The sequence below is a fragment of the Pristis pectinata genome, chromosome 4 (genome assembly GCF_009764475.1).
Source record: "Pristis pectinata isolate sPriPec2 chromosome 4, sPriPec2.1.pri, whole genome shotgun sequence".
NCBI classification, from domain to species: Eukaryota; Metazoa; Chordata; class Chondrichthyes; order Rhinopristiformes; family Pristidae; genus Pristis; species Pristis pectinata.
In genome coordinates, this window is record NC_067408.1 from 60,413,097 (window position 1) to 60,426,713 (window position 13,617).

The following is a 13,617-nucleotide window of genomic DNA, read 5'->3' on the forward strand; positions in this document are numbered from 1 at the left end:
AATTGTACCTGCCTCTACCACTTCCTCTGGCAACTCGTTCCATATATCCACCACCCTCTGTGTGGAAAAGTTTCCCCTCAGGTCCCCTTTAAATCTTTCCCTCTCACTTTAAACCTATGTCCTTTAATTTTAGACTCCCTTACCATGGGGAAAAGACTATGACCACCCACTTCATCCACACCCCTTGGGATTTTATAAACCTCTATAAGGTCACCCCTCAGCCTCCTAGGTTCCAAGGAAAACAGCCCCAGCCTATCCAGTTTCTCCTTGTAACTCAAGCCCTCCAGTCCCAGTAACATCGTTGTGAATCGTTTCTGCACCCCTTCCAGCTGACATCCTTCCTATAGCTGGGTGACCAGAACTGCACACAATACTTCAAATGTGGTCTCACCAATGACTTGTACAATTGTAACATGATGTCCCAACTCCTGTACTCAGTGCCCTGGCCGATGAAGGAAAGAGTGCCAAATGCCTTCTTCATCACCCTGTGCGAATTTCGTAGGAAGTGACAGCATAGGTTGATGGAGGGAAATTCCACAACATGAACTGAATTGGCAAAGAAACACTTAATGTCCCACGTGAGAGGCTGTGGGGAGATTCCAGGCCAGGGAAAAAGCTGGAGTGAGCAGTTGATTAATCAGTGGAAATACTTAAAGTCAGGTATTATTTAAGGAGATTTACTAAATGAAGTACTCCATTGAAATGTAATTTGCAGAGACCCAGAGAAAAGGCTAAAGTGTGGGTCCAAGTTGAATCTGCCCTTCAAAGAGCCAGCACAGGCACAATGGGCCAAAGGTCCTCCTCATTAACAAAGATTCTACATTTTGCCGACTCTCCCAGTGAAGCCAGTTTCATTGAATGCTCCAGAACAATACTTGAATTCAGACATACTAACTTCATCCACTGGGGAGCGATAGTGAGCACAACTTATCAACCAGCCACACTGACATTGAGAAGAACCTGGCCAGCAGTACCTGTCCTTAGGAGTGGGAGGAGGAATTGGGAAGATTAGGGGCTTGGGCAGAGGTTCTAGGCTCTAAATGATAAAACCGCAAAGCCAAAGTATGGGCAGCACAGTGGCACAACTGGTAGAGCCGCTGCCTCAGAGCACCAGAGACCCGGGTTCAATCCCGACTGCAGGTGCTGTCTGTGTATGGAGTTTGCACAACCCACAAATGTGTGGGTTCCCCCGAGTGCTCCAGTTTCCTCCCACATCCCAGTCAGGTCAGTAGGTTAATTGGTCAATTTAATTTGCTCCTAGTGTGTAGGTGAATGGTAGAGTCCGGGGAGGAGATGATGAGAATGTGAAGAGAATAAAATGGGACTAATGTAGGATTGGTGTGAATGGTCGGTATAGACTCAATGGGCCAAGGGGCCTGTTTCATGCTGTATGATTCAGACCCCAGCTTCTGCTCCTCACTGCAACTTTTTTTTTGATTTCTTTACTGAATATGGGTTTCACTGGCAAGACAGCACTTTATCGCCCATCCCTAATTGCCTAGGTGGGGGGTGAACTCCTTGAATGGCTACAGCCCTTCTGGTGAAGGTGCTCCCCAGTGTTGTTGGGGAAGGAGTTCCAGGATTTAGACACAGCAACGATGAAGGGCTGGCAATATATTTTCCGGAGGATGGCGTACAACTTGGTAGCGTTCTCTTGCATAACACTGGCCCTCTGCTGCCCTCTTGTGTCTGCTCAACATTCTATGGCATCCTCACTTTTTCCCATTCTGGGAGCTCTTCCCCTCTCTGTCAATTGGCTGCATTTAATCTGCCTTCAAATTTTCTCAGCACTTGAGACTTGTCAACCATAATGCAATTGTCATAATTAAGTCTGGTTCATTCTCTGCAACACACAAGATGCTACAGGAACCCAGTGGGTCAGGCAGCATCTGTGGAGGGAAATGGGCAGTTGATGTTTCAGCTCGAGACCCTTCACCTGGACTGAAAGAGGGGAGAGAGCCGGTATGAGGAGGTGGAGGGAAGGGGTGGAGCAGATGATAGATGGATCCAGGTAAGGGGGGGGGGTGAAAGGCAGATGGAGGTGGGGAGAGTGGGAATAGTGACAGAGGCTGGGAGGGGAGAGGTGGAGGTGCCAAAGGGCTGCAGATGATGGAATCTGATAGGAGGGGAAGGTGGAGCATGGAATAAAGTGAGGGAGGTGGGGAGGGCAGATGGGAGCAGTGGGGGGAGGGGACCCAGTGGGAGGTGTGTGGGCGATGGGCAGATGGAGTGGGTGGGGGGGGAGAGAAACAGGGTGGTGGGGGCTGGGGTGGGTGTCGGAGGAACTGGGTAGATCAGGAGGGGAGAGGAATGACAGAAGGGTTACCTGAAACTGGAGAATTCAATGTTCACACTTCAGGTGGTAGACTACCCAGGTGGAATATGAGGTGCTGTCCTCTAGTTTATGTTTAACCTCACCCTGACAGTGGAGGAGGCTGAGCACAGACAGGTCGGTGCGGGAATGGGGAGGAGAACTAAAATGGCTGGCAACCAGGATTCCATCACCTTCAGCCCTTTGTCACTTCCACCTATCACTTCCCAGCCTCTAACGCTATCTCCACTCTCCCCTCCTCCATCTGCCTTCCCCCCCCCCCCCCCCTTTACCAGGATCCATCTATCACCTGCTTCACCCCTTCCCTCCACCTCTTTATACCGGTTCTCTCCCCTCTTTCTTTCAGTCCAGATGAAAGGTCTCGACCCGAAACATCGACTGTCTGTTCCCACCCCCCGCCCCTCACAGATTCTGTTCCCACCCCCCCCCTCACAGATGCTGGCTTGCCCACTGAGTTCCTCCAGCATCTTGTTTGCTGCTCCACATTCCAGCATCTGTCGTCTCTTGTGTCTCCATCTGGCTCATTCCCTGCTTGTTTTACACCAAATGTCAGAATGTCTTGGGTTGGAGCAACAGAGATACATTCCTGCTTTTAAGGTGGTTAATCATACTGGTTATAAACAAAGTTGGCTTAATATAAATATGGTGACTGAATATAAACATGCTTTATCAGTGTCTGAGGCATACAAATGATAGGGGAATGTACAAAAATCAGCTCAAAGACTTGCATTTATGTGATGCCTTTCCTCAGGATTTCTCAGTGCTTTACATCTTGTAAAGTACTTTTGAAGTGAAAAAAATTTTTAAAAACTGCAGATGCTGGAAATCTAAAATAAAGACAAAATGCAGGAAACACTCAGCAGGTCAGGCAGCATCTGTGGAGAGAAAAACGGAGTTAACGTGTCATGTTGAAGAGCCTTCATTGGAACTCTGTTTCTCTTCCCACAGACGCAGCCTGACCTGGTCAGTATTTCAAATACTTTTGAAGTGCAGACAGCATTACAATGTTGAAACCACAGGAGCCACTTTAAGCACAGTAAGGCTCAGCAAACAGAAAAGTAACAATGACCACTACAGCAATACACAAAAAGTGCTGGAGGAACTCAGCAGGTCAGGCAGCATCCATGGAGGGAAATAATCAGTCGACGTTTCGGGCCAAGACCCTTCATCGGGACTGGAAAGGAAGAGGGCAGAAGCCAGAATAAGAAGGTGGGGGGAGGGGGAGGAGTACACACAGGCAGGTGATAGGCGAGTCCAGGTGAAAGGAGGAAGGGGAGAAGATATAATAAGCCGAGAGGTGATAGGTAGGGTGGTCCTGGCCGTTGCGGCAGACGTAGCGAAGGTGCTCGACGAAGCAGTCACCCAATTTGCGTCAGGTCTCACCAATGTACAGGGGGCCACACCAGGAGCACCAGATGCAATAAATGACACCTCGGACTCACAGGTGAAGTGCTGCCTCAACAGCCAGGACCTCCCGGTGGCCACCCACTTCAATTCCACATCCCATTCCCATACTGACATGGCTATCCATGGCCTCCTTTACTGCCACATCGAGGCTAGACGCAGGTTGGAGGAACAGCACCTCATATTCTGCCTCGGGAGTCTCCAACCTGACGGCCTCAACATCGATTTCTCTACCTTCTGGTAACCCCACCGCTCCTTTTTCTTTTATTCCACCCCCTCATTCCTTTGTCTTCCCTTATTCCTGTGGCTCCCTTCCCCTGCCTTGATGACCTGCCCATCTCCTCTCCTCCGCTCCCCAATCCTTTATTCCGCGGTCCACTGCCCTCTTCTACTGGATTCCTCCTTCTGCAACCCTTTGCCTCTTCCACCTATCACCTCTCAGTTTATTACATCTTCTCCCCCTTCCCCACCCACTACCTTCCCCCTCTCACCTGGACTCACCTATCTCCTGCCTGCATGTGCTCCTCCCCCTCCCCCCACCTTCTTATTCTGGCTTTTGCCCTCTTCCTTTCCTGATGAAGGGCTTCCCCCTGAAAAGTTGACTGTTTACTTCCCTCCATGGATGCTGCCTCACCTGCTGAGTTCCTCCAGCACTTTTTCTGTATTGCTCCAGATTCCAACATCTGCCAGAATTTCTTGTGTCAACAATGACCACTATTTGGCTTTCCGCAGAGCGGGCGTCAAACACTAGCCCAAGTCACCAGGGAGAGATCCCTTACTCTTGGGATCTTTCAGCTTCAGCTGAGAGTACACAGTCTCTTCAGAGATACAGTACAACCCTTCCTCAGTACTGGTCTGCAGTGTCTACCTACATCAGCCATCCCTGGAACAAAGAAATCAGGAAAAGCTTTAAATACTCTGATTTGTAAATGTTAACATGTACTCTGCATGTTCATGGGAACTCCATGGTATTAAAGGAGCTTGAAAATGCTTCATAACAAGCAGTGTTATTTCATGAATTCATCAGCTCCCAAATACCCTTGTGATGTCAGAAGAATAAAACAGATAGAAACCATAGAAAACTACAGCACAGAAAACAGGCCATTTGGCCCTTCTAGTCTGTGCCGAAACATTATTCTGCTAGTCCCATTTACCTGCCCCCAGCCCATACCCCTCCAGACCTCTCTCGTCCATGTATCTATCCAATTTACTCTTAAAAGTTAAGAGCGAGCCCGCATTTACCACATCAGATGGCAGCCCATTCCACACTCCCACTACTCTTTGAGTGAAGAAGTTCCCTCTAATGTTCCCCCTAAACCTTTCCCCTTTCCCCCTAAAGCCATGTCCTCTCGTACTTATCTCTCCTAATCTAGGTGGAAAGAGCCTACTTGCATTAACTCTGTCTATGCCCCTCATCATTTTGTAAACCTCTATCATATCTCCCCTCATTCTTCTCCGCTCCAAGGAATAAAGTCCTAACATGCTCAATCTTTCCCTGTAACTCAACTCCTGAAGACCTGGCAACATTCTTGTAAATCTCCTCTGCACTCTTTCAATCTTACTGACATCCTTCCTGTAGTTCGGCGACCAGAACTGCACACAATATTCTAAATTTGGTCTCACCAATGACTTATACAACCTCACCAAAACATTCCAACTCCTATACTCAATACTTTGATTTATAAATGCCAGGATGCCAAAAGCCTTTTTTACAACCTTGTCTACCTGTGACTCTACTTTCAGGGAATTATGTATCTGAACTCCCAAATCCCTTTGTTCCTCCGCACTTCTCAGTGCCCTGCCATTTACTGTGTATGTCCTCCCTTGATTTGTCCTTCACAATGCAACACCTGTTAGATGGAAGGAAACAGGTAGAGGCCTGGATAGAGCAGATGGTCATAATCTCTTTCCCAGAGTAGAAATGTCGAGGATGAGAGGATGTGCATTTAACATGAGAGGGGGAAAGTTTAAGGGAGATGTGTGGGGTAAATATTTTGCACAGAGAGTTGTAGGTGCCTGGAACGGGGTGGTGGTGGAAGCAAATATAATAGTGGTGTTTAAGAGGCTGTTAGATTGACACATGAATACACAGGGAATGGAGGGATATGGATCATGTGCAGGCAGAAGGGATTTAGTTTAATTTGGCAACATGTTCAGCACAGACATTATGAGCTGAGGAGCCTGTTCCTGTGCTGTACTGTTCTATGTTCTATGTTATCTTCCTGGCTGAACAGTAACAATGTGGTCCATTGAAACGGCCACACATGAAGTAATGTAAAGGAGGAAATATTCAGGCTTCCATTTCTTAATTTAAAAGTCAACGAAAGCCAGACTGGACTATTTGCCTGGCAGATCTCAAAAGCCTCATTACGTTACCAACAGCCATCTTGTAGATGTTTCTGGCTGCTTCAAATCACAACCTATAAAGATTAGCCCCATACTTGCCCTATTAGGGACTTTCATCTTCAAGAGTCTGATGTTTGGAGACAAGAGCTGATTGTGCCAATTAACTACAGCTCAGGTCTCAGCATAGCCTGAAGCTGGCTTTGCCAACAAGGTTCACGTGTAATTAATAGGGAGCACCTGGTTCTAACCACACATCACAGGCCGGTTTCAATCACCTCACGGGGATTAGACATCCCAACACAATTCAGCGGGTCCTTTTGTTGTGAACACATGTGGCCCATCAAACATCACCTTGGTCTGGTGACAGCATGTTAGATTTATCATGTTTAGATGTGGGTCGAGTCTAATTTCATTCTCCGTGCAACAGCTTTTGTCAGTGTGAAGTTTCAAGCGACTAGTGTTGGAAGTTAGGGCAGTGAGATCCAACCGAGCCTGTGGTAAAAATATGATGTGTGTACCAGGTGATGTATCAATAGCTCTCTGCGTGGAAATACTGAACCTTTAAACCTGCCTCCTCTGCACCCCCTAAAGTAACTCATCTTTGACATCAACAATCAAACTGCCGGAGGAACTCAGTGGGTCGAACAGCATCTGTGGGGGGAAAGGAATTGTCAACGTTCCAGATCAAAACCCTGCATCAGGACTGAGTGTAGAGAGGGGAGATGGCTGATATAAAGAGGAGAGGGGGAGTGAGACAGGAGTCTGAGGTGATCGGTGGATTGAGGAGGGTGCAAGATGATGGGCAGGTAGGGGAGGAGAGGGAGGATGCAGTTGGGAGACAGTAGCAGGTGGATGATAGATGGAGGCAGACAGAGAGAGAGAGAGATAAATGAGAGGCAGCGACAGTGAGCTGGGGGGAGGTGAGGGTGAAGGTGGAGACAGCTGCTAGAGAGAGATAAGCAGAAATACAAAGGGCTGCCAGTGCTGGACTCTGGTAACTAAAGGAGGTGAGAATGGGAACCATGAGGGGAGAGGTGAACATCAGATGGAACCAGAACAGGTTGGGGAGGGGGGGTGGACAGGGTGTGTGGGGAAAATCCTGTGGAGTGTGTAGTATGTGCGTAGTGGGTGGATGGAAAAGGTGAAGGGGAAGGTGAAAGTGGAGAGCTACTTGGGAAACTCTCTCCTCATGTCCAGTATCCATTCCCTCTCCAAAGTCCTGGAGTATGTGGTCACTTCCCAACGTGTCCATCCGTCCCCCTCTGGGCTTGGATCCTGCCTGTTCACACCTCCCACAGAAACAGCTGTCACTGGTCACAAGTTATATCCCTACATGACCATGAGTAGATACATTATCTTTGCTTGCACTTCTGGACCAGTCTGTGACAGAGCTAATCAAACCTTCTCAGGCAGCTGGAAGTGTGACCACTCACAGTGGTCCCAAGGGAGGGAGGGATACACAGAGGTCAGAATTGGGGGAGCGCAGTGAGCTTGAAGGAGTATGGAACTAGAGGATAGGAAAGTAATTGGTTTATTATTGTCACATGTATGGAGATACAGTGAAAAGCTTTTGTTTACGTGCCATCCAAACAGATCATTCCATACATAAGTACATCAAGGTAGTACAAAAGGAAAACAGAATGCAGAATAGAGTGTTACAGTTACAGAGAAAGTGCAGTGCAGGTAGACAAATAAAGTGCAAGGGCCACAATGAGGTAGATTGGGAGATCGAGAGTTCATCTTTAGCGTTCAAGGGTCTTATAACAGTGAGGTGGAAGCTGTCCTTCAGCCTGGTGGTACGTGTTCTCAAGCTTTTGTACCTTCTGCCCGACAGGAGAGGGGAGAAAATGATTAGGGTGGGAAGGGTAGACAGAATGAGGTCACAAGGACACTCCTTGACCAGGAGCTGTCTATGGGCACAGTGATGATGGGGAATGTGAGTTATGACACAGGCACCAGAATTTGGTATCAGATTTACAGAGGAAGGGCGGCCAAGAGTGCACCAGAGAGGTGACTGCTGTGTGTATGAGGGATTCAGCAGCAGAGAGCGAGGTGGTGGGGTGGGGGACAGTCAGTATAACACGGGGCTGAGGAAGTTATTCTGCACAGTACTAATGTTCTATGCCCCTGCTAGCTCTCCTTATTCCACAAGGTTAGAACAGGAACAGGCCCTTCAGCCCATGATGTTTGTGCCAAGTATGATGCCAAATTAAACTAATCCCTTCTGTCTGGACGTGACCTATATTCCTCCACTTCCTGCATATTCATGCGTCTATCTAACAGGCTCTTGAACTGTATCTGTTTCCACCACCACCCCCGGCAGCCCATTCCAAGCACCCACCCCTCTGTGTAAAAAAACTTGCCCCGCACATCTCCTTTAAACTTTTCCCCTCTCACCCTAAAGTTATGCCATAGAACCATAGAACACTACAGCAAAGAAAACAGACCATTCGGCCCTTCTAGTCTGTGTGAAACATTATTCCGCTAGTCCCATTTACCTGCACCCAGTCCATAACCCTCCAGACCTCTCCTGTCCATGTATCTATCCAATTTATTTTTAAAACTTAAGAGTGAGCCCGCATTTACTACATCAGATGGCAGCCCGTTCCACACTCCCACCACTCTTTGAATGAAGTTCCCCCTAATGTTCCCCCTAAACCTTTCCCCTTTCACCCTAAAGCCATGTCCTCTTGTACTTATCTCTCCTAATCTAGGTGGAAAGAGCCTACTCGCATTAACTCTGTCTATACCCCTCATAATTTTGTAAACCTCTATCAAATCTTCCCTCATTCTTCTGCGCTCCAAGGAATAAAGTCCTAACCTGTTCAATCTTTCCTGTAACCCAACTCCTGAAGACCCGGCAACATTCTAGTAAATCTTCTCTGCACTCTTTCAATCTTACAAATATCCTTCCTATACTTAGATGACCAGAACTGCACACAATACTCCAAATTTGGCCTCACCAATGTCTTATACAACCTCACCATAACATCCCAATTCCTATACTCAATACTTTGATTATGAATGCCAGGATGCCAAATGCCTTTTTTACAACCCTGTCTACCTGTGACTACTTTCAGGGAATTATGTATCTGAACTCCCAGATCCCTTTTGTTCCTCCGCACTCCTCAGTGCCCTACCATTTACTGTGTATGTCCTACCTTGATTCGTCCTTCCAAAACCCAACACCTCACACTTGTCTGCATTAAATTCCATCTACCATTTTCTGGCCCATTTTTCCAGTTGGTTCAGATCCCTCTGCAAGCTTTGAAATCCTTTCTCGCTGTCCACTATGCCTCCAATCTTAGTGTCATCAGCAAACTTGCTGGTCCAGTTTACCACATTATCATCTAGATCATTGATATAGACAACAAACAACAATGGCCCCAGCACAGATTCCTGAGGCACACCACTAGTCACAGGTCGCCAGTCTGAGAAACAATCATCCACCACCACTCCCTGTCTTCTCCCACACAGACAATTTCGAATCCAGTTTACAACATTTCCATGGATAACTAGTGTCTGAACATTCTGAACTAACCTCCCATGTGGGACCTTGTCAAAGACCTTACTAAAGTCCATGTAGACAACATCCACAGCCTTTCCTTCATCTACTTTCTTGGTAACCTCCTCGAAAAACTCTACAAGATTTGTTAAACACGATCTACCACACAAAGCCATGCTGACTATCCTTAATCAGCCCTTGGCTGTCCAAATACTTGTATAACCAATCTCTCAGAACACCTTTCAATAATTTATCTGCCACTGATGTCAGGCTCACCGGCCTGTAATTACCTGGTTTACTTTTAGAGCCTTTTTTAAACAACAGAACAACATGAGCTACCCTCCAGTCCTCCGGCACTGCACCCATGGCTTAGGACATTTTAAATATATCTGCCAGGGCCCCTGCAATTTCTACACTAGTCTCTCTCAAGGTCCGAGGAAATATCTTGTCAGGCCCGGGGGATTTATCTACCTTTATTCGCTGTAAAGCAGCAAGCACCTCCTCCTTTTTAATCTCTACATGTTCCATGACACTATTGCTTGTTTCCCCTCCTTCCATATCCACTATGCCAGTTTCCTGAGTAAATACTGATGCAAAAAAACTGTTTAAGATCTCCCCCATCTTCTGAGGCTCCATACATAGGCGACCACTCTGATCTTCTAGAGGACCAATTTTGTCTTCTTTTTGCCTTCCTGATTTCCTTCTTTAGTATTTTCTTACATTTTCTATACTCTTCAAGTACCTCATTTGTTCCTAGTTACCTATACCTGCTATATACCTCTCTCTTTTTCTTAACCAGAGCACCAATATCCCTTGAAACCAAGGTTCCCTATGCTTGTTAATTTTGCCTTTAATCCTGGCAGGAACATGCAAACTCTGCACTCTCAAAATTTCGCCTTTGAAGGCCTTCCACTTACTGAACACATCCTTGCCAGAAAACAACTTATCCCAATTCACTCTTCCTAGATCCTTTCTCATTTCCACAAAACTGGCCTTTCTCCAATTTAGAACCTCAACTCGAGGACCAGACCTATCCTTATCCATAATTAACTTGAAACTAATGACATTATGGTCACTGGACCCAAAATGCTCACCTACACATACTTCTGTCACCTGACCTGTCTGGTTCCCTAATAGGAGATAAAGTATTGCATTCTCTCTTGTTGGTACCTCTATATACTGACTTAGAAAACTTTCCTGAACACATTTGACAAATTCCAAGCCATCTAGCCCTTTCACACTGTAGGAGTCCCAGTCAATATGTGGAAAGTTAAAATCCCCTACTATTACGACTTTCTGTTTCTTACATCGGTCTGCTATCTCACTACAGATTTGTTCCTCCAATTCTCTCTGACTATTGGACGGTCTATAATACAACCCTATTAGTGTGGCCACACCTTTCCTGTTCCTCAGGTCCACCCATATGGCCTCTGTAGACGAGCCCTCCGGGCTGTCCTGTCTATGCACAGCTGATATTTTCCCTGACTAGTAATGCCACTCCTCCCCCTTTCATCCCTCCCCCTCTATCACGTCTGAAACAATGGAACCCCAGAACATTAAGCCACCAGTCCTGCCCCTCCTGCAACCAAGTCTCACTAATAGCAATAATGTTGTAATCCCACGTGCCAATCCATGCCCTAAACTCATCTGCCTTACCTACAATACTCCTTGCATTGAAATAGATGCACCTGAGAACATTTCTATCATGTACAAACCTTTGATTTCTGTCTATACCTGCAGTCCTCGCATGACCATTTTCTTCCAGCATTTGACATTTCTACCCTGGGAAAAAGACTCCGACTACCTGCCCTATCCATGCCGCTCTTAATTTTATAAACTTCGATCAGGTCTCCCCTCAGCCTCCGATGCTCCAGAGAAAACAACCCAAGTTTGTCTAACCTCTCCTTATAGCTTATATCCTCTAATCCACGTAGCGTCCTGGTAAACCTTTCCTTCACTCTCTCCAAAGCCTCCACATCCTTCCTGTAATGGGGTGACCAGAACTGAACACAATACTCCAAGTCTGGCCTAACCAGAGTTTTATACAACTGCATCATGATTTCCTGACTCTTATACCCTAGGCCCTTAGCGATGAAGGAGAGAATGCCATACACCTTCTTTTCCAACTCCACTCGCATTGAAACTTGCAGGGAGCTATGGTCTTGGACCCTAAGATCCCTTGTATATCAATGGTGTTAAGGATCCTGCCATTAACTGTGTACTTTTCCCATTTTGACCTCCCAAAGTGTGACACCTCACTATTGGTCCAAGGAAGTACCACTATGGGGCAGAGGGACTCTCATCAAGAATACTTTTACCTGGAAATGTTGTCAGGGGAACACGCAGACAAGTTGGTGTCCACACTGTCAGAGCTGTCCAAGCTGAGGGCATCGAAGGCACTGTCCTTATAGCCGTTGTCAGTACAGGGGGAGCGTTCTAGCCCAGTGCTGGTCTGGTCCTGGGCTTTCACTCTCTGTTCCTCACTGGCACGGTGATGCCGGGTTCCTGAGGGAACAACAAAGCAACATCTCGGTCAATCTACAGAACAAACCAGGCACAAACAGACCAACTCTTACACTTGGACTTAGGGGAAGACAGCCCCGAGTCCAACTCGAACAGTCATTGTGGTGAGGCCCCAGAATCCATTGTTGCACGGATACTAATTTAACTACACCTTGAGCTCAGACCCAGAAGCCTGTCCATTATCTCTTCCCTGATTCTCTTCCCATAATCACAAGTTGCCAACAATTCCAGCTTCTCATTTTGTGACTTAACCTGATAGACTTTCTTCTCAAGATCTGTACACATAACATCCTAAGACGCCACCTCATCTACCACAGTATAGTTCACTGAGCAAGATGCCCCTCACAAATCTACCTGGATCAGTTCATGTCAGGTTGCCATTCACTCAGTCCATAGGAGCTTTCTGAATCGATCCCTCCAGGACTACATGTTATGACGTCCCAACATTAAACCTGTTGAACTGAAGTCTAGTGTACCTTTCCAGATGTACAGTGGCTGGTTTCATCACAGCTTGGTATGGGAAACTCCAATACACAGGAACGCAAGAGACTACAGAGAGTAGTGGACTCAGTCAGTTTCCTCAAGGGTACAGCTCTCCCCATCATTGAGGAATTCTACAACAGCCGATGTCTCAGGAAGGCAACAACCATCATCAGGGACTCCCACCATCCCTCTTCTCGATGCTGCCATGAGGCAGGACCCTGAAGACCCACACCTCAAGGTTCGACAACAGTTTCTTCCCCACTGCCATCAAGTTCTTGAACTGACCTGAAAAACCTAATTCTACCATGGGTCTTTATTTCCCTCAACTTGCACTAATGTCATTATGTCTATTTTTGTTTATTTTGTCATGTAAACTATGAATAATTTAAGTTTATGTAATTTATGTTTGTCATGTTTGTAATGTACTGTGCTGCTGCTGCTGCAAAGAGCTAATTTTCATGGCATTTATACCCTGGGTATGTATGCCTGTGACAGTAAATTTGAACATGTCTTTCTATGACATTTCCATGGCTCCATCCCTTGAGTCACCACAGTCCCCCCCCGAACTCATGCCAATCTGCCGAGTACCTGACTATTGTTCCTGGCCATGATGTTACTGATAACATTAACAGTTTTCCTCTCCAAACCTGTCATCATCACACCCCTTCTTAAAGCAATCTCCTCTGTCCTTGTACACCAGCCCTCCACCCTTCAACCTCCATTTCCTTTCCACAATCTTTGAATGTGATGTAATGCCTCAGATTTGTGCCAATCTTAGAGTCATACAGCATGGAAATAGGCCCTTCGGCCCAACTGATCCATCCCGACCAAGATTCCCATCTAATAGGATTTAATAGGAAACTGAAGGACAAATTTTTCCACATAGAGGGTGGTGCACATATGGAATGAGCTGCCAGAGAAAATGGTTGAGGCATTTAAAAGGTACTTGGACAGGTACATGGATAGGAAAGATTTAGAGGGATATGGGCCTCTACTCTCTCAGGAGGCTAAAGAAATTTGGTAT

The 13,617-nt window shown here is 46.6% G+C and overlaps 1 protein-coding gene across 5 annotated transcripts in view; it reads right to left on the reverse strand.

Moving 5' to 3' along the window:
- The window catches only part of phldb2b (pleckstrin homology-like domain, family B, member 2b), a 185,953-nt gene that overhangs the window by 17,559 nt on the left and 154,777 nt on the right, over positions 1-13,617 (reverse strand). For all 5 annotated transcript variants that reach the window (XM_052013321.1, XM_052013323.1, XM_052013324.1 and 2 more), the window contains one exon: positions 11,906-12,092. In XM_052013321.1, coding sequence (XP_051869281.1) covers positions 11,906-12,092 — 187 coding nt within the window. The remainder of the gene's footprint in view (positions 1-11,905; positions 12,093-13,617) is intronic.